This window comes from Pimephales promelas, chromosome 15, assembly GCF_988280905.1.
Source record: "Pimephales promelas chromosome 15, fPimPro1.hap1.1, whole genome shotgun sequence".
Taxonomy (NCBI): Eukaryota; Metazoa; Chordata; class Actinopteri; order Cypriniformes; family Leuciscidae; genus Pimephales; species Pimephales promelas.
The window spans coordinates 4,012,195-4,040,000 of record NC_142783.1 but is presented as its reverse complement, the minus strand read 5'-3'; the positions used below and the strand labels follow the sequence as shown (position 1 = coordinate 4,040,000).

The following is a 27,806-nucleotide window of genomic DNA, read 5'->3' as shown; positions in this document are numbered from 1 at the left end:
TCAAATCCAAGTGGGATTTGCCATCTTGGCAGGCAGACAACGAGGAAGCCAGCAGGAGTGACTGGAGCACAGGAGGACGGAGAGAAGCTGAGAGATGTAAGCATAACATCAGATCTAAACAAATTCTGCTTCAAAATGACTCAAACTGAAGAGCTTTAGTGTTCTCAAACGATCATACATATCTGCGCATCTATACCATTACAAAGAGCGTGCAGAAAACGGTTAAGGGCAATGAAGGTCAAAGACGTGCTTTCAGCAACCAACCCGGCAAATGCATCTGACAGGCACTAGTTTGGAGATCAGCTCTGGAAAACATGTGCACACTGGAAACATCTCATTAGTATGGAAGCTTGTTTCCGCCACTGAATAAAAAAATAAAATAAATAATTGCGACTTTTTATCTCACAATTCTGACTTTTTTTCTCACAATTGCGAGATAAAAAGTCCGAATTGCGTGATATAAAGTCGCAATTGCGAGTTATAAAGTCAGAATTGCGAGATATAAAGTCAGAATTGCGTGATATAAAGTCGCAATTGCGAGATAAAAAGTCAGAATTGCGAGATAGAAAGTCGCAATTGCGAGTTATAAAGTCAGAATTGCGAGACATAAAGTCAGAATTGCGTGATATAAAGTCGCAATTGCGAGTTATAAAGTCAGAATTGCATGATATAAAGTCAGAATTGTGAGATTTAAACTATTCTGATGGGGGGAAAAAGTTAGTCCTTAGAATTGGCCTAATAAGTCGCAATTGCGAGTTTATATCTCACAATTCTGAGAAAAGATGTCAGAATTTCGACATATAAACTCGCAATTATGTGTGATAAAGTCAGAATTGCGAGATGTAAACTCGCAATTGTGAGAAAAAAAGTCACACTTCTGTCTTTTTTTTCTCAGAATTGCGACTTTATATCACACAATTCTGACTTTATATCTCGCAATTCTGACTTTATAACACACAATTCTGACTTTATAACTCGCAATTGCGACTTTATATCACGCAATTCTGAGAAATAAAGTCAGAATTGTGAGATATAAACTCGCAATTGTGAGAAAAAAAGTCAGAATTGTGAGAAAAAGTCAGAATTGTAAGATAAAAAGTCACAATTCTTTTTTATATTTTTTATTCAATGGCGGAAACAAGCTTCCATACATTAGTGTGCATGTGGCATCAGAAGCAATGTAAACACACGTGTCTCTATATTGTCTGGTGTGTATAAACACCAAGTGTGGTCACAACCAAATAATTTCCATCAGTATGCACCAAACCACTAGAAAAATGGGAAATGGCCAATAGATACACCGAAGCTAAGACAAGCTGTCAAGGAAGGGTTTCAGACGTACTCTGATAATGTACCGTACGACCAGCTTACGGCGAACACTGAACCAGACTATTGAAATGTTGAGCAAGTGATCTCACCGGCGGAGGCCAATCAGCTTGTGCCGTGCAAATAATGTGATCATGTGATCAGTCTGCGCCCTCTACAGTAGGGCTGGGTCTCCTTCAATGGTTTTCGATTGTCGAGACTGATACCTTGATTCGATACCAGTTCCTGAACGATACTTTTTCAGATACAAAATATCATTTAACACAATAAAACTTGCTGCAAAGCACTGACAAAAATAGACGAATGATTATGAATGTGTCGGGGGAAAATAGCAAGGGGACATTTTAATTGTTTAATAATAAACTAGTGTTTTCTGAGTCAGTGTTGGCTACAAAGATGAAGTTGACGTTGCTGACTCAGAAATGCACCTTCCATTGGGATTACATAATCGGAGAGAATTTGTTTTCGATTTGAATTGTTATGTTTAAAAGTAGACATTTCGAGCTTTCCATATGCCTATTTGTCATGTCTGTGAGGCAAGTATCCTATACGGCAAGTTTCGATTCATTTGCGACACACTCCAGTTCTGCACACACACACTGGTTTTCCTTGATTTTTTGCCACAGCCAATAATTCTGCAAGCTTATTGGCTCACTGACGTTGACGTGATTAACCTCTTAGGTATCAAATGTGTTATTGAATTGTTTGGTGTCTAAAAAGTTTCAGACTCAATACCTAGCCCTACTCTAGAGTTTCATGCCTGAACTTAATATGAAGAGTTCAGATGCAAAAGCCTCTAAATGCCATTTGAAATTTTCTTCTTGAATGATGATTTTTGTCAAACTTGTATATTTAAGTTCAGTAATTTCACTTAAATAACAATTAATAGGTAATTATTATTGCCATTTAAGTGAAATTACTGAACTTAAATATACAAGTTTGATAAAAATCATCATTAAAGAAGAAAATTTCAAATGGCATTTAGAGGCTTTTGCATCTGAACTCTTCATATTTAAATTAACATTTTCTGTTCTCTGGCCTTTTGATTAAAATAAATTGTTTATTTTTAACCAACTGAACCAAGATTTAGCTATGATATTATGTGTAAATGCATCAAATGGGATACCAGTAGGTTACTGTCAGAGAAGATAACGTATGTACACATAGACAGGTGTAGGTGCCTCAGGGGCACAGGGGTAATAAATCACCATTTAGTGTTTAATCACCACCACCTGGTCTTAAACGTACAGACTTTAACTAATCAGACAGTTATTCACAACTTAGATTGGAAAATCACAGTAAAAAGTGGTAGCTTTCAAATGTTTTCTTAAAAACCTACTGACTACTGACTAGTTCGTGACTCTCCTATTCGAACTCGTTCATCAAAATGAACAAATCTTTTCCTGAGTCACTCGTTCATTTCGTTAGTTGAATGAACCAATTGACACGAAAAAAGATTTGTTCGTTTTGATGAACGAGTTCGAACAGGAGAGTCATGAACGTGCATCACAGAACAGAGCAAGGCGAGCATTTGAGCTTCTAAAACTTAAACTTTGTTATTTATTAATTAAATGAGCGATCGTTACGCTTGTTAAGACCCTTATTCATTTAAAGCCCTTTGAACAGTTTGCACTGAAACGGTCTTTTGGATCTTGAACCGTTTGGTTCCCATTGAAGTCTATGGAGAAAAATCCTGGAATGTTTTCATCAAAAACCTTCATTTCTTTTCGACTGAAGAAAGAATGACATGGATATCTTGGATGACATGGGGGTGAGTAAATTATCAGCAAAAGTTTTTTTTTTTTTTTTTTAAAGTGAACTACTCCTTTAAGTTCATCAAGTGACGAGAATACGATTTGTGCGCAAATGTCATTAAAGACATGCGATGTCTTTAATAACTTTTGGGCGGGCCATTTTCAATCCCTTAAGAAGCCTATGCAGGAGTGATACGGCTCTCAAGATTTCATAAATAATATCTTAATTTATGTTCCCGAAGATGAACGAAAGTCTTACGGGGTTGGAATGACGTAAGGGAGAGTAATTACTTTCTTTTTTGAGTTGACTAACCCTTTAAGCCATTTGAATAAAAGCATCATGAAAACATAATTATCTAAATAAAATAAAAAATAAAATATGCCTTGATTTGTTGAGTGCAGAAATCTTACATAAGCTTTAAAGAGCTATAAACAGTAAAAACGAAGGAAACACTCAGCACGAAGACTTCCTCTATACCAGACGTAAGATAAATGGGTAGATTTGCAAAATGAACCCGGAATGAAAAATTGAGTGCAGGTACGTAGCCTTTCATTTGAAAGCATGGCATCGGCATCACGCGGACCCCATTACAGGTAGCATCTGACAATAGCACTTGATTAGACGCCACACACTGCCTATTGTTGGTAGACCTCCCTGTGCAATTTGGTTTCCTCCAAGCAGTCATTCAATCACATTAAGCCTCCATTAAATATGTAAATGTGTGTTGCAGTGGTGGGCTGTGATAGCGAGGGAGGGGTGTGCAGTGATTAATGGACCCGAGCACACAGTGATGCTTGACTAGCTCTGCTGACGGAGGGGGGGACTGAAGGGTCGTGCTGAGGATGTGCCGGCTCGTCAGTCCAAACAGCTCCCGGCGTTTATTCGGAAATCCCGTCTCTCTCTTTCACTCTTATCCTGCCTTTCTGCCACAGCTAGAGAGGTCCGGCCACCTGAAATCCCGTCCTGCCAGCCTGGCCACGTCCCAAAGCTTTTAGCGAGCGTTATCTGTCAAGGTATGAATAATACAAGCCGCAGACTGTCCGCGGAATCCAAATGAGGTATACATCAGGACCAAAGCGCTCTACTTACACACTCGCGCCAACAAAAGCCAATTATTGGAGCCGATCGCAGCTATGGAAATGAGAAGGACCAGTGTTCATGCTCTCTGGGAAAGAAGAATAGCAACACAACTGGGTACATACAGAAATAAATAACAAAAAGCAACACCGACAATTAAACAACTGCTCAAAAAGAACGACCTACAATGGAACAACTATTGATCGTCTGAAAAAAGAAGAAGCGACGATTGTTAAAAAGGGGCAGTTAAAAACTCTAAAAAAATGTAGCTTGAAATAATGGTTGCACTCTATTTTACTGCATGTGCACCAATAGTGTCCTTACATAAAAGTAATATAAGAACTTAACATGGGTTGAGGTTAGGTAGTTATTACCCTGATATTGTCATTTTTTAGTAATGGTCCTGATATACTCACGGGGACGTTCTTTTTCATTTTTCGCTCAGGGGTGATTTCGTTTTTTGAAGCTTTACAGTATTAAACATGAAAAAGTGTCAGTGTATCTTTCGATGGATTAGAATTGCAACTTCAATTTCTACTATAAAGCGTCTCTCCAGTGTGTTCATGTTTTCACTCGCGTCTGACCTCGACGGACTGAATGGAAAAGATGAACTGGAGAATATTTACATCTTAAAGAAGGCGGAGCCTCAGAGCTAGGGCTGTAGTCAAGACCACCTTTGTCGAGTCTAAGACAAGTCCAAGACCAGGACTAGTCAAGAGTCCAAAGAGGTTTGAGTCCAAGACAAGACTAAGTCCAAAAAGGTTCGAGTCCGAGTCAAGACCGAGTCCAGGACAGGAGAAAAAAAAAAGTCGGCAGAGCCTGAAGTTCGTTTTTTGCCAAACAAAATTATTCAATTTATCTTGCCTAAATGTTTGCACTCATTGCATTTTTACAATGGGGTAATGTTGTTAAGAATTTACACAACACAAGACTTGATTTAAATTGTTCAATTAAATTGAAAAAAGTTGCACAAATAAATACAATACAATAAAGATACAAATAAAGACAAATAAAGAGAAACGTTTGTGAATAGGTCTAACACTAATATTCATAGATAGAATCTGAATGAAATAATCAAATGGAAAATAACTCTGGATAGTATTTTAGTCCTAAATAAATTAAACACATAGGCTATCAATCCTGATTCCTTTAACTTAAAGCTCTGTTTTGTTGTTTATACGACAAAATTAATGACCGAGACATATGGTTGCTGTCACTTTAAGAGCCAGTGCACGGATCCTGTGTTCATTATACTGGCGTGCATTTTATGCTTATTAAAGACAAATCCGACTATGTTAAGTGTATACTCACAAAGACCGAAATTGACACAGTTTTGAGTGTTAAAGCAATATAGCTAATCCATGAAAAATAACTTTTGTTACTGGGCAGCTGTTCTTGAGGCGGATTTTCTATGAATGTGCGCAAAGTCATCCCAGAGAGCGCGCGAGGACTGACAGTTTAACATTGCTTGAATGTTAAACTGGTAAGACTTAAAAAGATGTGTAAATGGTAAGCTTTATTCACGGTGCACTGCTGGCCCGATTGTGCAAGTGAATATTCCGTCATGTCCCGACTCCTGAACGCGAGTGTGTGTGTATTATCGTGGCAGCGCTTGATGCTTGCCTTCCACAACACATTTTGAGAGAAGAGAAGACGCGGCACCGCCGAACACTCACAATGTTTGTGAAATTGCGTCTGGCGCATAGTTATAAAAAGAATTATTTGATTTTATAATCTGTGTGTATTGCGATTGTGGGAATATATATCCGCATTATAAATGGGAGACCTGCGGGAATGATTAGAATTGTGCACAACACCCAGGATTTTTAAGTAACGTTAGCTAGTAACTATAGTAACAGAGAAGACGCGCTCCGTTGTAGTGAGCACTTGGTTAATTTGGGCATTTTCTAAGTTAACGTTACCCTGATAGGCTTGCCTAATAAATGAACACACATTCAAAAATGTTGGACTCGGTCGAGACCGAAAGCCATATTTGGCAAGACCAGTGGCCGAGACCGAGACCGAGACAAGTCCGACGACGACGGTGTACGACCTCTAAACCAATTTCGTTTTGACCCGATTTTGAAACGACATCGCTTGAAGTATGGACCCTTAAATACGTACAGTGTGTGTTCGCAACAGAACTGTAAAAAGGGCTACCAAAGTACATTTCAAACTGTTTTTTTTTTTTCTTTGCTTACTATTGTAGTACAATGGTGCATGTCCAAAATGTTAACATTTAATCGAAATTTCATTGTGACTATAGTGTTGTTATAGTGTTAAGTCCTGTTCGCACAAAGAACGATGACTAATGATTAGGATCCACACCATAGCGTTCTGTTTGTTAATAGCGCATGCCGCAGTTTTGTCGTCTGCCGCTTTAAATGCTCATTAAAGGGATAGTTCACTTTGAAATAAATTGTTGGAATGTTTTAGCTTACCTCAAGGGCATCCTAGATGTAGGTGTCTTGATATTTTTAGGTCAAACCGTTCTTGTCTGTCAGTCATATAATGAAGGTCTATGGTCACCACCTCAAAGAGCATGCACAGAGAAGTCAAAATTAAACATGATCTAATGACTCGTAAATGTAAGTACACATTGATGGACTAAGACAAGAAACGAGCGGTTTGTGTTAGAAAACGAACAGTATTTATATCGTTTTACCTCTTGTAACCACAGCCACGTCCAAGTGATCTGAGGGCGAGGGCGATTCGGTCTGCGCAAGCGCCGGAAGTGATCTCTCGCGGGTGTACGTCACTCATTGTTTAGACAGAGGTTTCGGAAGTGTTACCCTTCACTGTGAAGATCTAAACATATTTAGATATACAGGAAATCGCAATGGAAGACAATTTCGACATATCAACAGACAACGTTGAATTTTTTTTCACAACCGCGCAAGAGATCACTTCCGGGGCTTTCCGGTGCTTGCGCAGAACGAAGCGCCCCTGCCATCAGATCACTTGGCAAGGCTGTGGTTACAAGAGGTAAAAACTATATAAAAACGTTTGTTTTCTCACACAAACCGCTCGTTTCGTGTCTTGGGCCATCAATGTGTACTTACTTTAAAGTCTGTTGGATTCTGATTGGCTGTCAATGTTTGATGTGAAAGTTACTATGTATTGTTTTTCCGTACCGTTTTTGCTAGTTGTGGCGTAGACTTTTGCTATTCTTTTATATTGAGAACGATTTTTAGAACCGTATCGTTATGTTTATCGTTATCGTCCTTGGGCCTTTATTCAGCATGAGTGACCTTTCCAACAACGCTCAATCCCCTGACCAATACAATCTGCTTAGGAACCTGATGTCTCACACCCACATCTGCTTTACATCAACACTGCGACAGAGTACTTATGCAGTTATTTAGATATGCACATTATTCATGCCGTAATCTGGTTTTGCTCTGCTTATCCCCTTCACCAACGCTTTGCTAGCACCCACTATATAAGTAATATCAATAATCTGTTTACTGTTCTCATAATTACTTTGCGTTCAGGCAGTTGGGTAGAGTATCAATCCATCATTGGCTAGTTTACATACAACAGATGAACCATAAATGACAGTATAGTGGGCTATTTGTAATATGGGGTGACATTCCGTTATTCAAAGAGCCATGGCTAAATATGATATGAAATGTAAATATTAGATTGGTTCCAGTTTGGGATAACAATACACTTCCGCTCTTTGACAAAGCTAGTGAGTCTACTGTCTGCATAGACTGCGATCTTATAAGACATCTTAAATAAAAGGGAACATGAATCTGTTACAAAAACACACACGAGTTTGCTTAATTCTGTAGTATGTTTAACAAGTGCAGGAAAATCCCACTTGACGTCACAGTTCCGACCGGGAAGCTCATGATTTTGCCAAGATTTGGGTGTATATGTCACATGGCGTCACTCAGGGAGATGCACATATTTACTAGCGATTAGCGAACACTCACTTTATTAAATGACAGTTTGTACAGTACATAATAGTAAAAAATGTTTGTAGAGACAAATGTGTTAAACCAATACACCTGAATGTTGGAACAAATCCACTGAATGGGATTGCATTTATTCACCTCCAGTTTGGTTTCTTAGATCAAATTATGCCCCTTACTGTACTAAATGTGCACTAGTACTTCGAATCTCAGATAACACAATATTAGTGAAATAAAAGTATACTTCAATTTTTTTTTTGTGCCAAATTAAAAGTTTTACTTTAAAGTACATTTAAAATCATAGTTTTAATAAAGAAGTGTACTTGTTTTTTATGCGTTGACTAACATACTAAAGCACATTTGAAATCATTGCATTTGAAATGGCATTCAAGTATGTTTTACTTTACCGTAAATACTTGTCAGTATCATATTTCAAAGAAAATAGAAGTAATTACGAAATAACCTGAAGAAGTAACTAAGTGGGTATAAACGTTCTAAAGTTCAGCTAATTGCATTTAATATAAATTTTAAATAATTTATTTATGTAACACTTTAATATTCAATGTCCTTGTTATAAATGTTACAATCAACTAACCCTAAACCATATATGTGCATGTTTTAAAGTATTATTATTCAGTACTTAATTATATGTGGCTACATTGTAACAAGGATGCCTTAAAATAAAGTGTAACCTGTATTTTGAAAACACACTTTATTTTAATGTGTCCTTGTTTATTTACAACCTTAATTACAAGCATTACCACAAATATAGTGAGCAGTTGTTAATATACTTAGTAATTGCTAGTGTATTACACTGTTACGAAACACAAATTAAATTGTGACCTAACTATAAGTAAGTTAGTTGTTTTTTTTTTTTTGCTTTTTTGTTTTTTTTTTACAAATTATATAAAGCTTGAAGTATATTTTATGCACCGTAAGTCATCTTCCAAGCATCCGGACATGGCTGAATGTTAAAAAGTAGTCAGAGATAGCAAGTAGTAAAACCTTAAATCCAACTTTGAACCGTTCATGATGCATTAAAGACTGTTTTAAAGTCTAATCCTGTAAAAGACAGTGCAGTTTGTCTGACAGCATGTGTAAAAGAGCAAATGCAGGCTGTAAATAGTGTGTCCCTCATTAGCTGTGTTTTCTTATTAACATATAATACCAGCAGTGCTTTGTGTTTACCTCTCGCCACATGAATTATTCAGCTTCCACAGATTCGCACCATGACTCTTTTATGGAGCATCTTGGGCAACCCAGATACTAAATGTCACTCAAAACATTGATGTCACACACTGCTGTAGTCATTTGCATGTGTGTGAGAGAGTGTGTATTCAGCATCAGCGCTGCATAATGTGTGTCACTCTTGTGTGTTGGTGTGTGCATCACATGTCATCTCGCACCTTCTCGATCAAAAACTCCAGACAGAAGAAACAGTTCGTAATCTCCTCGTTTCAGGAAAAATAAAACCCAAACCTAATCCCAATCCCTGTCCATTAGCCAGTGGAAAGGTAAACATGTAAAGGTCACATTTCACCCCTAAACCTGGAGTCGGGGCTGACAGGAGGGTGATATTCTCTTGGATCACTATATTCCCATTGATGTAACTAACTAACTAACTAACTAACTAACTAACTAACTAACTAACTAACTAACAGTATGTTATACTAACTTACTAACTAACAAACAAACAGTATTTTATACTAACTAACTAACCAACTAACTAACAGTATTTTATACTAACTAACTAACTAACTAACTAACAACTAACTAACTAACTAACAGTATTTTATACATACAGCCTAACTAACTAACTGACTGACTAACTAACTAACTAACAAACATTATTTTATACTAACTAACAAAAAGTATTTTACAACCTAACTAACTAACTAACTGACTGACTAACTAACTAACTAACAAACATTATTTTATACTAACTAACAAAAAGTATTTTATACTACCTAACTAACAGTATTGTATACTTACTAACTAACTAGTATTTTCTATTTACTAACTAACTAACTAACTAACAGTATTTTCTACTAACTAACTAACTAACTAACAGTATTTTATACCAACTAAGTAACTAACAGTATTTTCTACTAACTAACTAACTAACTAACTAACTAACTAACTAACAGTATTTATATCAACTAAGTAACTAACAGTATTTTATACTAACTAACTAACTAACTAACTAACTAACAGTATTTTATACTTACAACCTAATTAACTAACTAAATAACTAACTAACAGTATTTTATACTTACAACCTAACTAACTAACTAACTAACAGTATTTTATACAAACTAACTAACTAACTAACAGTATTTTATACTAACTAACAAACAAACTAACTACCTAACTAACTAATGAACTAACCAACTAACAGTATTTTATACTAACTAAATAACTAACTAACTAACTAACTAACTAACTAACAGTATTGTCTACTAACTAACTAACTAACAGTATTTTATACTAACTAACTAATTAACTAACTAACTAACAGTATTTTATACTAACTAAATAACTAACTAACAAACAAACAGTATTTTATACCAACTAACTAGCAGTATTTTATTCTTACTAACTAACTAGTATTTTCTGTTTACTAGCTAGTAAACAGAAAATAACCCTAACCCTAACCCTAACCCTAACCTAACCCTAACCCTAACCCTAACTAACTAACTAACTAACTGTAATTTCTACTAACTAACTAACTAACTAACTAACTAACTAACTAACTAACGGTATTTTCTACTTACAAACTAACTCTTACTTAAAGGCAATTTTTGCACTATTAAGATGTTAGAATTCGTTTAATATTTTAGTAGTTACATTATTTTTATGATAACTAAGCAAGTTTTCTCTCCAATAATTAACTTAAAATTTATACTTTTTGTACATACAGCATACTATAAATAGTACACACACACACACATACTGTATATATATATATATATATATACATATATATATGTATATATATACTGTATATATATATATATATATATATATGCTTTTTGGTAACAATGCAAAATCAAAACCCTTGCAATAAAGCATTGTATATTTTTGTGTTTTTTCTTCAGAATCTATTCTTGCATGTAGATTTGAGTCTGGTTGGGAAGAAAGCCCAATAATTTTTTTTTTGTCGCCATGGTTACGCGCCACCTGTATAATTCCACATCTGCTGTGATGGGGTACATGAGGTGGGTTTTGGGGTCGGGGCTGACAGGAGGGTGTAACTAATCTCCTCATGATCACTACCTGTCCCTGTCGCCATCCCCTTCTCCCCGTGCAGATCGTTTTCTCATTCATCTTCTCGCCGTTCTTCTCACAGAGCCAAAGGTCTGCCAGACGAGTGGTTTGTCTGTAATTCCAGGGCTGAACGCCCGCTACAAAAGCAGAGCCGTGTCAGTCATTCAGCCGCGTGTGAACTGAGCAGAAACTAGTAATCTAAAACCTGAGTAGGCGGGCTAAGAGACCTGAGAGTTTAGATCATTGCAAGCTTTTGTGTTACGTGCTCCTAATAGCTCATTTCTTCTCATAGCGCCAATGGAAGAATGGCACAACTGTATACGATACAAAATATTGACCATTAGCTATACATCTGCCTGTAAGAGCATGTAATATCATTTTTTGTTGGTTGCTGGTTGGCTATATATATATATATATATATATATACACACACACACACATATAATAGAGATTCACCAATGTATCGGCCAACAATCGTTATCCCCCGATTAAAAGCTATTATTTTCCAAAATAGTTTAAAAATTGTATCCTGTCAACCAAAAGGCTGCGGAAAAATGTGTCCGAATGCAACTCAAGAAAATGTCTCATGCTGAATTTAAGGCACGTTAACGCGACAATAACGCTTCAACAGTTGAAAAATAGAGACGTTAATACAGGCTTTATTTGACCCTGTAGATGGAGATGGAGTATCCAGAATACCCCCGCCATTTTTAAATAGTTTGGCCAGAGATAGTTGCTAAACTTACTACTATTATTATGGCAACTCAGAAAAATACGCCGTGGTCAAACGACGAAGTGTAAAATTTCCTTTGTTTGGTTCTAGCGAGAGCTTGATGGGGCAACGAGGAACGAAAGGCGTCGCTATGACGACCGGGTACTATTTGTGACGGTACGGAAAACGTAGCGAAAAGCGAGCCGAGTCTAGTCGAGCTGGTACTCGTAATGGAAAAGCGCCATTAAATCTGGAAATAAATAACAGTTGAATACAGTATACTAGCGCTGTTGTTAATTTTAACCGCTAATATTACTGTATAATGTACCAAATGAGAGGTTTCCTGTAACATTATTATTTTCCTTCAAAAAAAAAAAAAAAAAATAGCGATATTGGCATCGGCTGAAATGATTCCGAGTAATCGGCTATCGTATCACGGGGAAATTTAGTTTTAGTTTCTGTGCATATATGACCACCTTCCAAATATTGTGTTGGTCCCCCTTTCACTGCTCAAACAGCCCTGACCCATCGAGGCATGGACTCCACTAGATCCTGAAGGTGTGCTGCGGTTTCTGGCACCAAGAAACCAGCACCAGCAGATCTTTTAAGTCCGGTAAGTTGCGAGGTGGGGCATCAATGGAATTGGACTTGTTTGTTCAGCACATCCCACAGATGCTCGAGTGGATTGAATCTGGGGAATTTGGAGGTCAAGTCAACACCTCAATCTCGCTGTTGCACTCCTCAAACCATTCCTGAACCGTTTTTTGCTTTGTGTTAGGGCACATTATCCTGCTGAAAGAGGCTAGAGCCACCAGGGAACACCGTTTCCATGAAAGGATGTACATGGTCTGCAACAATGCTTAGGTAGGTGGTATGTGTCTAGGGGTCAGACAGTTGCAGCTGCAGCTGGGTTATTTTTGATAAAGTATAATAACTCCAAAAAAAAGTACAGGTAACTTACAAAATCAAAGGTCATTTAATATAGGCTATGTTTTTTATATATATTATACGTTTTTTTAAGTAAAAGCAGATAACTCTAACTGTCGTTTTCTGGCAAAAGCAGATAACACATTTCATATTTCAGAGTTACATAAAACCAAGCACTTGCTATAAAACTCATACAAAATCTTTGATACAGGGAGCTTTTCCCTGAACACTGTTATGCGTTGCTTTACCAAGGTTCCTTCAAAAGCTTTTATTTTACTTTTACACCCTGAAGAAGATGTCACAAGTTCATCGAAATCAACCACTTCTCGATCACTTTCTGTCAGCTTTGACGAAACTCCTCTCAGCTCTGGTCACCTGACCTGAATACTGCGTGCTGATTCGCTAAAACACACTTATCGGCTTGTATCATAGACTGTAAAAAAATGGACGACGCCCTTTCGCTCTTTTCCATCAGAGAGAACTGAAGCCGCCAAAGTCCCGATATGGCGCTGACATCTTGGAACTTGAGTCTGCGCACTTGCGTTTTCGGGACCAGACATGCGCAGTCGTGAGCAGGAAGTAAAGCCGCGAAATCAAGGCCCGCAAGCACATGCCCCGCACTTTTTTTAAGTGGCCTCTGTCTGCTTCGTTCTTCTCCAATGATGTCTGCTGATTGCAGAACCTCGTTAAAATAAGGTAAATACAACTACTAACCCCATAATCAACATTGTGATAAAAAGTCTGTTGGTGCTTCAGTGACTACTTCGCACAGAGAACCTGTCAATCACAGCTGTCAATCATGATGTCACAGCACTGTTTTTACATCATCACATAACTAACTAAAAACAAACTTATTTCAAAAACAAACTCTTGAAATTACATCAACGTGATAGAAACTACAATAAATGACAGAAACTATCTTTGGATAAAGGATATGTGAAGTGTAATTTAATTGTTTAGTTGGTCTCACGTCCCGTTGAATAACATGGGGAGGCGGGGTTTATGACCTATACTAGGATTGGTCACAGGGGGGCGATCGAGACGTTTTGGCTTCACTTTTGAGGGCTTGTGCGGCACGCTTGGCTTGTATTCACAAACAACAAGGGTGCTTGTGTAACCCCTCCACGCGGGTCCCACTCGACCCGCTCCGAGTGGGCCTCGAACCCGGGTCTCCGGCATGAGAGTCAGGCACTCTAACAAGGAGGCTAAAGACTGTCGCTAGAGTATCTATTGAGATCAGGGGAGTGAGGTTTTTCTCGCACAGCAACTATTAGCTGGCCTCCGTTACACTTGTCGGTTTCTGCAGTAAACCATGAACTCACGATGTCTTGTTTAGGGTTCAGTCAATATTGTCAGGCGTCTATTTCAGCTGAGGAGATGAACGTTAAAAAAGGCACACCTATTGAAATAGGCGGAAATGCATAGAGTGATGTTAGGTGAGGATGTGGAGAGTGTCAAAATAAAGCTAACTCATTTCGCTATTTCACATATCATAGATATCATATATATAATAGATGCCTTATTGGCTCTTGGGCACTGAGAAATACGGCCACCATCTTAAACGGTCGTATTCTTATTGTGTTGCATAGCAGAAGTAGATGACAGCGTACTGTGCAGCATATTCCTGCTCAAATCGGCGGACTAACACTCGGGAATTACTTTTCACAAATAAGATATTATATTACCTGACTAAAGTTTGTATTTTGTGAATAAAATGTTTGTTGGAAAAAGTTAGCCTGGGAAAACCCAGACAACTTCTGTCAAATTTAGCCTAGATTTGCTCTGAAAGTTAGTCTGGCAAAGAGCTCATTCAAGCCCATTTCCAATCCGTCGAAACCGCGGCACCAATCAGAAACGTTGGGGCGGGCTTTACACGATGACGACAGTGCTGGAATTTTTTAAGCAGATTTTGTCACCTACATTACAAAGATGGATGCCGCCGTTGAACATCACTCGTTCGAATCCGCTATCGTGTCTGTTTTAAGCGATTTGAACGTTTCCTTTTTGTTAAAAACCGAGCAAAGAACAACACTCCGCCGCTCTGCATACGTCATCTCCTTCATCGCTCTGATTGGTTTTAAGTCTAGCCGTGACGTCCGTTGGTGACGCCGCTCTGGAAATGATTTGTCTATAGAGGGTTTTAACGTTCTGGGCGGTAACCTGGATGAGCGGCCATTATGGAGGCATTCGGATGTAAACAACAGCATGGACTGCACTGTTTATGTACTACTGAACACATTGTCACACTAAAGTAACACAGAAAAAAAAAACATGTGGTAGGTGCGAAATAGTGTTGCACGATGCACCGATACGTCAAAAGTATCGCGATACTCGGAAATTAAAAACCTCACAATTATTAGTATCGATACTTTTATGAATGACCGCGTTCCAGATTTGTAAGAGACATATTACATGTTAGTGTGTGCAACGCACGCTTCCAGCGCCTCCCTATGGACGTCAGTGTTTTTTCTCCTCCCATGCAGCAAAGAAACGGCAGCTGTCATGAGACAAACACTACAGCGAGACGGCTGCATGCGTGAGCACAAGTGGAGTAGCGGAGTGGCAATCCGGAGATTGAGGACTTTTTCCGGTGGGCCGGTAGTGTTTCGAGGCCGCGAGGGCCGGTCTGATAGTTATACTTTTGCAAGTTCTTAGCAACACTCCGGCGGCCTGTACACAATAGTCTCTGCAAACAGACTGATCGCATGAAGTAGCGTTGTATGACACGCCAATTCGTATTTCCATTTTTGGCGTGCTATCAACAATCGCTTTTCAGCGTGTTTATGAACGCCGTTGACTTAACGTTATTACTGTATATCTAAATATATGACTTACCTCAACCCCGTCCCTAAACCTACCCGTCACTGGGGTTAATGGCATTCATGACTGTTCCCTTACCATCCTAGGAAAAAAAAAGATAGCTCCCCAGATGTAGATCTACATTTTGCTTCGTTTCGCGCGGACATTTGACGGCGTGTACAGACACGTGGAATCACTCGGACGTTAATGGCGTAGACATACACGCATACACGCGGATAGCTCAAAATGCGCAGAGATAACACGCCACTTGACTCGAAAGTGTATGTTTACGCAAAAGTTATGATGTCATGTTGCTGCAAAAGACCATGCAACCGATAGCAGCGAAAAAGAGAGCTCCGCTTGATTAAAAACAACAGATTTTAGCGCTAGATCTCTTATTTAATAGTGAAATAAATCAATTATCTGCTATTTAACTGGAGATGTTTTATTTATTTTTGTATAAGGTGTACAACTTCCCCCCCAACTTTCATAGATAGCAAAAATAATTTGCAAGCTGCTAAAATAAAGTATACAAAACATCAGCTAAAATGATCTAGGCTATATGATTATAATCAGAGCATGAGCATGTTTGTCAGTGATTTATTTATATTAGGTTATTACAGGATTTAAAGAGCACAGACATACGCAAAGGAGGTGTATGTGAAACTACTACTAAGTCGTCCTCAGACGAGCCTTCCATCGTTGCCTCCATGCATCCCGATTCTACATGCATCCGGCCAGTTCGTTGGTGCTCTGGGCTCCCGCATCCCTCTTGAGTATGTCCACGTATGTTAGCGTGGGGCGTCCTCTTGACCTGTGGCCATGTGTTGGTTCCCATAGCACCAGCTTGCTGGCTGGCAGCTCTCGATGCCTTCGGCAATGTCCTGCAAGTCTCATTCTCCTCACAGAAATCTTGTCGGTCACTCTTGATACTCCCTCATAGAGGATTTTGTTGGTTACATGCATTCCCTTACTGATATTAAGCACTGCATGGAGCATCCTGGTGTAGCACCCGTCCAGGGACTTCTCTAGGGTTGGATTCAGTGTCCAGCATTCACTGCCATAGAGGAGAACAGACTCTACCGTTGCGTAGAATAAGCTGAGTCTGATTTGGCGGGAGAGGCTGGAGTTCCATACACTGTTCATGCCGTTCAGGGCCCTCCACGCAAGTGCCTTCCTCACTTTTAGATCACGCTCTGTTGAGTTAACCCATGCGCCCAGGTACTTAAAATCCTCAACTTCCTTCAGCACAGTGTCTCCTACTGTTATCAGAGGTTGATGTTCCGGTGGTATGTTGTAGGTCATGACCTCGGTTTTCTTCGCATTTACCCTAAGGCCAACCTTAGTGCACTCTAGCTCCACCCTGTGCAGTAGTTCTTGAGCTTGTTCCATGCTATTAGAGAGCAGACTGATGTCATCCGCATATTCAAGGTCTGTCAAGACTACTGCCGGGTGCCGACTTGATTTCCTTGGTGTCAAAGTGAAGCCAAGTTCCTGCTCTCGCCCACTGATTGCCTTCTTGAGTGCATAGTCAAGGACTATGATGAAGAGGAAGGGGGCTAATGTATGAAACGCCCTGTAAGAAATACTTTCCTCTTCAGGAAAAGTATCGAAAAAGTATCGAAATCACGATTCTTGACTTGGTATCGGTATCGAAACAATAATTTTGGTATCGTAACAACACTAGTGCAAAATCATATAGGGAAGGATTTAGTAAGCAGGAGAGAGCGCAAAATTTTGACAAACTAAAGTTAATATGTGGAAAAAGTCCGAACATGCTAGCTTCTCTAGCCCGTACTGCAAATCTTCCTTCTATTTCTTATTTCTCCAGTCTGAACGATTGGATTTCGGGTGGTATACGACTCTACCACCTAACCTAACCTAACCTAACCCTAACCCTAAATCTGGGTGATCACTTATATCAGTGTTATATATAGCCTATACAGTATACGTATATCATCATATTGTCCAGCCCTAAAACTTTATAGTTTTCAATTATTTTTTTTTTTGGTCAGTGTTTATTAAAATACATCCAATAATGCAGAATATGTAATGATAAATATTAAATTGATGAGTTGTTAATATATATATATATATATATATATATATAACAATACAAAATATATGGGTATGGTTTTACAGCTAAATTCAGCATATTGACACAAAATGAAAACTGCAAATCCAGCTTTCGCTGACTGGAGTCCAGTTGTTTCAATCCATTTGCTCCTGTTTCTATAGCAGTCTGTAAAAATATACCTCCGATTTTTTGTCAAATCTAGTTGTACAGTCAATCGCAAAGCTCTTTCCCACTTTGTTGTGTTTGTTTTTCACGGCATTCACGCTGAAAACAAATACAGCCGCTCAGTCTTTTTGCCACTCAATGCGAGTAACTGCAGGCCGACGATGACGTCACGCGCATATATCCCTCTATACTGGCCATAAAACTGATGCGAATGGATTTAGGGAGTGTGTATATACATCCAGCCAATATGACTGAAGTCACGGATGAGGAGCACGTTGTACACATGCTTAAGCAAAGTGTCAAAAGGACTAATTAACATATTAATGATCCCACCTTAGCACCGCAGCTCCCGTTGGATAGTCAAAACACTTTGATAAGCATGCAAATGAGAACCCACCAGCTGAAGAAGAAATTATCTGAAGCGTGAAAGAGAAAGATAGAGAGAGAGAGAGAAGAGAGGCTGATAGTAATGATTGAACCGTTGTTTTATTTATCTTTAATTATCTAGTTAAAGCCGCTGGTGGAGGGGCATCAACGAGAGGAGCAGGTGCACAGTAATGCAATCTTCACCTCCATCTTTATTCTCAGTCTTTCTTCTCAGAGATGCCAATCAATGCAGCGGCGAAGCCAGCTGTCCATCAAAAGTCCAGGGACTGTCAAACTAGCCGTCAGATGCTGAGGTCCGGTTGGGACTCAGACAAGGGTCATTCAATATTCAGCATGAAAAGGTTAGAAGCTGAAGCTAATTAAAAAAATAGATTTTTATACACCAAAAACTGTCTTTTCCAGTGCCATGCAGGAGTTTTTAATGCTTTTAAAGGTACAAAATGCAGTAAAATATCCAAAAACCACCAGGCCAATGTTATATATTTTGTTTAGTTGATTACTTACAATATCCCAAATGTTTCCAACTATTTGTAAATCGTGAGAAAAGTGTGATTTTAACACACAGCCCAACATGGTAACAATTACCAGTAAAAACAAAGATGAGAGAATGCATCCATTGAATAAAAAAATGTAAAAGTTTGCCTATAGATCATGTGGACAATCTGCCCATTCTGGCTATTTAGAACAACTGTGCATAAATCACACCATAAGTTACAATTATAGCCAATTATGAGCCTTTACTGTCATTTAATATCTGGGATATTTTAGCGGATACCCTCACGCATTTAATTGCTGAATGTCTGCAGTGTATATGAGGCCTCTTAGCAGCATGAAAAATAAAACTTTAAAAAAAAAATGTGAATAGATTATATACTGAAAGTGAGTAAAGAGCGCTCATTTCTAATCACAGAAGCTGTCAATCTCTTCAGTTTCAGCGTGACTGGCTACGATGCTTGCTCAACGCAGCACTGTAAATAGAAACCTTTGACGGCCTTCAGACTACAGAGCGAGAACACAAATAAGCGACCTGAAACCGCAAACGACAGCGTCAATATTATGCCTTCCCTTTACATGAAATATTTTTCCTCTGCTTGAGACTACCTGGAGGAAGTGGTCGGAGTTCGGTTCGCGTGAATGTGAAAGAGACTCGGGCACTTGTTCAGGAAGTTAAGTAACGTGCGCATGCGTTTTAACGGATGATGACATCATTAGTTCAACCAAACACATGTAGTAGATGACAATGGTGAAAAATAATCGTGATTTTTAACGGTAATAAACTGTAAAACTGTTACAGTGCAAAACTGTTAATTGGTTAACCCTTATGCTGCATTAGGGACATTTTTGGTCTTTTGCAGTTTAATTTCTTTGACCATTTTGGCTGTTTTAATGCAAATGGTATGAAATTTGGCAAAATTGTGACTTTTTGGATACATGTAAAAAATGTGATCCCATTTTGCAAAATATGTATAACACACACTGTGTAGATCAAATAGTAACACTCAGCACCATAAAGACCAAAAATGGCCCATTGAAACCCATTAAAACGTTGTTTAAATCTGAGGCTGTCAGTAATACATGAAACATGATTTTTGCACAAACATCCTTTCATTTTGAAGCAAAAGCATTATATTTGCATTATATAGTGTATTCCACCAGATGACGTCACTACATATTTATTCCCTATGGGTGGAAATGCACCTTATTTTAGGCAATAGGCAATGTTTAATAGGTGGCCATTTTTGGTCTCTAACGCGCTAAGTGGGATTTTTTGCAAAGTGGGACATGTGATAATCCAAATCTAAAGTTTTCTCTTTGCATTTAGTTTATTGAAAATAATTGAATTTTTGTGTTTTTTCCTCTTATACAAATCGATGGTTTCGCAAACAAAACTGTTAATTAAAGGGTTAAAATCCTGAAATTGAATACATTTTTGGTAGTTATGATGAGGACTGATGCTGGTTAAAAGATTTAACTTGGTAAAAGTGGAAAATAATAATAATATATAATATTTTAGGCAATGTTTAATATGTGGCCATTTTTGGTCCTTAATGCACTCAACGGTGTTAAAAATCTAATGCAGCACAAGGGTTAACTGAAAGTTTCCTTACAATATACGGTAAATAACTGTGATAGATCTCATGGAACATTTTATGTAATTTTACTGTAAAATACCGTTAAATCTACAGTTTTTTTTTTTAAATTGAAAAAGAACAACTCATTGTACAATTTACAGTGAAAAAACGTAAATTGACATTCCCATAATTCCCATAATCACGTATTTTTGTTTAAATAACTGTGTTTTCTCATAGTTTTCTATTTTTCTAATCAGTAAATTAGGGTTTTATGTAACATTTAATGTTGTTAAATAATTGTTTATTGCATTTTTTAAATTTCATGTGTGTTACAATGATGGTGTTTAATGTTTGTGTGAATGACACTGTGCAGCTTCTTCATGTAAGTATAAATCTTCAGATGGAGATGAGCTTTGATTGATCATGTGACTCCCATCTCTGCTGTGATGATTGTTGGTTGTCAGTGTATTACAATGGAACAAAACAGATATCAATACTTCAATAGGTTGGTAAATTAACATTACATCAGATAATGGGATACGGTTTATTACTGTAAATTTTAAGTTAAGTCTGTAAAACCAATAGCGTTGCTACCGCAATTTTGACGGTAAAGTTCTGGCAACCACAGCTGCTGTTTTTTTACCGTAAAAATTACGGTTATATTTTTTTACAGTGTACGATCGAGCGGGAGTGAGTGTAGCGGTGCTGAGTGCAATCAGAGCGGCAAACGAAAGTCCTCACAGAAGAACTCTGCTCTGCGATATAGCACCAAATGAATAAAAACACAATATATTGACTGTTTTCTATAATGTTCAAGTTAGATGAACACAAATGCACCAGGCTTTGATAGACCTGCAGGAACAGTCACAGTCTAAGAGATTAGTAGATGTCTCACTTTGCCCTTTTATTTGATGTCTTCACTGTAGTTTGGACCCGTTTTGTTGAGCTGATGTGTGACTGCTATTGGTCTCTCCAAATCAGCTGTTCTCTGGTTTAATTCATAATGTCATTACAGACGTCAAAGTGTGTCTTTTAATGCTGCTCTCTCCCAGCCTAGAGGAATGAAAACGGGTGTCCCTCAGGGTTCTGTCTTAGGACTCCTTTTATTTTCTATTTTTATAAATGATCTCCCACAAATATGGACTGTCAGATTCATCAATATGGAGATATATACATCTAAAAACAATATATCTAAGATTCAAACCTCACTTCAATTTGATTTCAATCGTATTCAAACATGGTTCTGCTTTTGTTCTCTGTGACCTTTTATTTGATGTCTTCGCTGTAGTCTGGACTCGATTTGTTGAGCTGATGTGTGACTGTTGGTCCGGATACTGAAGTTGAGCCACACTGTTTTTAGGTCAAGCATTGATTCCAAAACAAATGTCAAGTGTGGAGAACTTTTACATTCACCATGAAATCAAAACGGACCATTCTTGTTTTTTTTTTTACTAAATGTTGCAGTGTTTTATAAATTACACATTTTTTTAAAATTCATATGCCCTAGTAATCTTTAATCAAAACGTTAACCAGTTGTCCCAGAAGAAACGACGTCTGTTCTCTTCATGACGTATATCTCGATGGAGGGTGGAGATTAATATCCTCCACAACTGACCGGCATCTTCCTCAGGCAATCAATGCCAAAGACGAAATCAAGTCCCATCCAACACTTTTTTTTTTCTAATTCCAGAAATCTTATTTACCCGTAAAAGTTCATATGTTTTGAATAGAGCCTTACATATTACTATTCTAGGTTAATAAAATGCCTCTTTCAGGGGTTGTCCCTTTAAGGGTACTGACAAGCTCAGCGTTTTTACACACACACACATATATATATATATTATTTTTTTTCCTGACAGTGTAACGTCTAAATGAATGGTTTTATTCAAGTCCAAAAAATTATTTAACATGACTGAACCAACCTATTTACACATCAAATTATGCAAACGAATCTCCACTTCCACAGCACTTATCACACACAACTTGACAGTTTTATTCCTATTACTATTCAGAAGACTTTTACACAGGGGTTTATTTGTTCATATCATTCGACTGGTGTATATTTAACTCTTTCCCCGCCACTGACAAACATTTCCGTCATTTATAATTGCTCAGAATGTGACTTTTTAATATGAAACGCACACACATTCAAGTGTTGATTAAAAAAATGTATTAAGCTAGAATAAAACTTTGTTTTAATATTGCATGTTTAGATATTCATACAATATATATATATATATTCTGGAGGCCATTAAAAATGTGAAAATGATCAAAAATGCTTCTGTGGCAACTTAAAAAAAATTCTATTCTATTTTATTCTTAAAAATATTGTGATAATTTTTTTCTGTTCACAGTAAGTGATAAAAAAGATATGCAAAATACCCTTCAACTATAATATGTAACAGGAATTTGAACCTGGATTTAATGTTCAGATATCTGTTATGGAAATATATGCAAATACGTGCATATTTAATTTAATTAATATAAAACAACTGTCTTAATGTACTGTGCTTATTCATCTGTGGCAGAATGGTGATATCTATCAGTTAGGTCTACATCTGTACCCGATTCACCGCCTTCATTTCTGTTAACCAGAGGTGTAAATTTCTCACATCATTTCGTGAAAACTATCAGTTTAGAACAACCTTCAAACCAAAGTTTGAAAAAAGTGAAGTGTATATTGTGTTTTTTTTTTTTTCTAGTTTTTTTTTTTTTATTCTAGATGGGCTCCAAAAGGATTTGGCCATATGTCATCCTATGGAGAAATAGTTGCAGCTAAGCAAAGTGCCACTATTTGATCATCACCCAACAGGATATGACAGATGGAAAGCGTGATCACAACATTCCGCAGGTAAAGAGCTCTCTGCCAGCCTGTGTGTAGAAACACTGACCTGAACAACTCTTGTATGGCTGGCTCCAGGGGAACTGTGAAAGAAGCACACAGAGAGACAGGAGGACGTGAGAGGGCAGTCGAAAGGGCAAAAGAAGATTAGATTATCACTCAAACAAAAGGCCGGTCTGAGCATATCGCCACGTTACATCTGTGTGTCGTGTGTACGTGACGGAGAGCAGAATACCTTTTGAGCGTGTGCAATGGCGCTTCTCATCTGCGACATCCACCTCCATCTGCGGAGACACACATACAAGCATAATGAATGCTTTCAGTTTTTAATGTGAGCCTATGTTTGTGACAGTGATGTGTGTGTTCTGATGTTAAACTGAGATATGCTCATATTACCATAAATAAATGACTGAGTTGTACGTTAAAAATTATAATTTGTTAAGTTGCAAAAATTCTGTTGCATAATAATGTGTAATACTTTGTACTGTAATACTTTTTTTTTAAAATTATAAGTTGTCTTGATGACTTTGAAAAATGGATGGGAGTTGGGAGTTGTAGTTCGAAGCATACTTTGCTTAGGATTAGGAGAATAAGTCTTGGAATTAATTATTATTTTAAGTTTTTTATTAAAGGAAAAAGCCCATTTGTTTATTTATTATGTGTATTGTGTTTACTGTGAGTACTTTACTGTTGTTATGCTTGACAAATAATGTCTTACTAGTTCATGAAATACACAAGCTAAAATAAGTTACATTTAACCTATGCTATAATAGCCGTTAATTTGATCTGAAATAGAAAGGATCAATGTTGAAATCGGTTGGAACAACTGATTCAAAATGTTGCTTTTTGTTTTTGAGCCAAATCATTTGTGTACAGAATAAATCATTGTAGATCGTCTTCCTGAAAAGTTGTACACGGTTGTTCTGTAGCACAAAAACATCATTTGAATATGTTCAAAGCATCCGGACCAGCTCAAAACAGCAGCAGTGACTCAACCAATGGTGTGAGTTTAGGGCGGGACTATCTGTTTGCCTGACCAATGGCAGATGAGGGGCTTGGTCAGAAACGGAGTCATGACTTTGTAAGAGTCTGTTTGGTGTTGCTTCTGTTTATTGTGCAGGAGTCTATGGGTAGAACGACAGATAGACACACAGACAGACACGAAAGACAGATAGACATACAGAAAGACAGACAGACAGATAGACAGACATACAGAAAGACAGACAGACAAACAGATAGACAGACAGAAAGATAGACAGACAGACTTATAGACAGATAGACAGACCCATAGACAGATAGACAGACAGGCAGAGAGACAGACAGATAGACAGGCAGACAGATAGAAATACAGATAGACAGACAGAAAGACAGACAGACAGAATGAAAGACAGACAGAAAGACAGACAGACAGAAATACAGACCGATAGACAGACAGAGAGACAGACCGATAGACAGACAGACAGAAAGACAGACAGAAACACAGATAGACAGACAGACAGAAAGAAAGACAGACAGACAGACAGACAGGCAGACAGATAGACAGACTGAAAGACAGACAGATAGACAGGCAGAAAGATAGACATACCGATAGACAGACCGATAGACAGACAGATAGACAGACCAAAAGACAGACAGACAGACAGACAGACAGACAGATAGATAGATAGACAGACCGATAGACAGACAGAAACACAGACAGAAAGATAGACAGACAGATAGAAAGACAGATAGACAGACAGATAGACAGATAGATAGACAGGCCGACAGACAGACAGATAGATAGATAGACAGACAGACAGACAGACAGATAGATAGACAGACAGACAGACAGACAGATAGATAGACAGACAGACAGACAGATAGATAGATAGATAGATAGACAGACAGAAAGATAGATAGATAGACAGATAGACAGACAGACAGACAGACAGACAGACAGATAGACAGACAGACAGACAGACAGAAACACAGACAGAAAGATAGACAGACAGACAGACAGACAGATAGATAGACAGACAGATAGACAGATAGATAGACAGGCCGACAGACGGACGGACGGACGGACGGACGGATGGATAGATAGATAGATAGATAGATAGATAGATAGATAGATAGATAGATAGATAGATAGATAGATAGATAGATAGATAGATAGATAGATAGATAGTCAGACAGACAGACAGACAGATAGACAGACAGACAGACAGACAGACAGACAGCTTGCAGTAGTACCTGATGTAATTGCCGTTTGAATTGTTCTTTGGTTCAGACCTCGGTTTGCCCCACGGCCCTCTATGTTAGACGACTGATAAGAGGTCTACACTACACCTCCTCCAATTTCATTTTCTGAAACATGAAAAAAAAAAGATTTAAACTTGTAGTTCTAGACATAAATAAACATGCAAATCACATAGAAGAATGAAGCGATGCAGCAGCTTTACTATCTTCCCCACATACACCATGTTACTGGTAATAAGTGAGAAATCAATGTTAAATTTGGATATTTCTATATAGCTATATCCCCTATAGCTATATCACTCCACTTCCTATAGAATATGACAAATCATTCAACTAATTCTGTCTTTTCCAATTCTGCCTTTTAATTCTGTCTATATTAGAGAGAAATAAACTGCACAGAGGAACTGCTTTTATTTCACATTCAAGCTCAAAAAAAAAACCCACGACTATTCATGCTGCTTTGCCAGTGATGACTGTGAGGATAGCTTAGTTTTTAAAAGGATTTATATAAAATACAGAAAAAAAAGATATTCCAAATGATTCTTCTTTTGTTCAAAACATAATAGACATGATTACAGACCCCATGAGGTCATGAGATCCCATTACTTCACAAATCACACGATTGCTATCGTACGTTAACACTTCCACACCAGCAGGACTAGGCACATGAAACATAACTTCCTCATGTCGTTTGCGAGGTTGTGAAGTAGAGCTCAGTTACAGTATGATATTGACAGAGAAAATATTTTGAAGAAAGATGAGAAACTCAAACTGCTCTTGTGTATTTGGCTGTATGAAGGGAGGATCTTGTGTGGTGAAACTGGAGCAGATACAAACACACTTGGAGCAGTGGCGTTTGATTTTTTCGAGCCTCTGTTGTGCGGCAGCATTCAGAGACACTAATTAAAACCAGTGAAGCGGGTGGGAACAAATGATGTGTTAGTGGTGCTGCAGTGGAGTGTGGTGGGACAATGAAGGGCCCCTCCGGGAGCCTGATAGCACGCTTAATATCAGAGGAAGGCTCCCTGCCAGTGTTCCTCGGCGAAAACACTTTAATAACATACAGAAGAAGGATTATTTGCAAAATGAAACTATTAAACACATTGTATTTGTTTAAAAACATGTTCGTAATCTGAAATAAAATAATTCATAAAAAGAAAAATCTTGTTTTTCCTTTATATTTTGGGGTGATCACGATTTTATGAGAGTGCTCAATGTCACACAATGTTTGGTTTGCAGACTCAAGTTTTAGACTCGGTTCTAAGAGTCTAACAAGAACTACACTCACCCAAAGGATTATTAGTAACACCTGTTCAATTTCTCATTAATGCAATTATCTAATCAACCAATCACATGGCAGTTGCTTCAATGCATTTAGGGGTGTGGTCCTGGTCAAGACAATCTCCTGAACTCCAAACTGAATGTCAGAATGGGAAAGAAAGGTGATTTAAGCAATTTTGAGCGTGGCATGATTGTTGGTGCCTGACGTATTTCACGATCTGCTCAGTTACTGGGATTTTCACGCACAACCATTTCTAGGGTTTACAAAGAATGGTGTGAAAAGGGAAAAACATCCAGTATGCGATGGCAGTCCTATGGGAGAAAATGCCTTGTTGATGCTAGAGGTCAGAGGAGAATGGGCCGACTGATTCAAGCTGATAGAAGAGCAACTTTGACTGAAATAACCACTCGTTACAACCGAGGTATGCAGCAAAGCATTTGTGAAGCCACAACACGCACAACCTTGAGGCGGATGGGCTACAACAGCAGAAGACCCCACCGGGTACCACTCATCTCCACTGCAAATAGGAAAAAGAGGCGACAATTTGCAAGAGCTCACCAAAATTGGACCGTTGAAGACTGGAAAAATGTTGCCTGGTCTGATGAGTCTGGATTTCTGTTGAGTTATTCAGATGGTAGAGTCAGAAACAGAATGAGAACATGGATCCATCATGCCTTGTTACCACTGTGCAGGCTGGTGGTGGTGGTGTAATGGTGTGGGGGATGTTTTCTTGGCACACTTTAGGCCCCTTAGTGCCAAATGGGCATCGTTTAAATGCCACGGCCTACCTGAGCATTGTTTCTGACCATGTCCATCCCTTCAAATTGGTTTCTTGAACATGACAATGAGTTGACTGTACTAAAATGGCCCCAGAGTCACCAGATCAACCCAATAGAGCATCTTTGGGATGTGGTGGAACGGGAGCTTCGTGCCCTGGATGTGCATCTCACAAATCTCCAT

At 38.2% G+C, this 27,806-nt stretch overlaps 1 protein-coding gene across 4 annotated transcripts in view; it reads right to left on the bottom strand.

The window, feature by feature from the left end:
- myt1lb (myelin transcription factor 1-like, b) overlaps positions 1-27,806 on the bottom strand; it is a 185,001-nt gene that overhangs the window by 86,897 nt on the left and 70,298 nt on the right. For all 4 annotated transcript variants that reach the window (XM_039650967.2, XM_039650968.2, XM_039650969.2 and 1 more), the window contains 3 exons: positions 25,559-25,672; positions 23,562-23,610; positions 23,376-23,409 (listed from right to left, as the gene is read on the bottom strand). In XM_039650967.2, the coding sequence (XP_039506901.2) occupies positions 23,376-23,409; positions 23,562-23,610 (83 nt within the window). In that variant the 5' untranslated portion in view covers positions 25,559-25,672. The remainder of the gene's footprint in view (positions 1-23,375; positions 23,410-23,561; positions 23,611-25,558; positions 25,673-27,806) is intronic.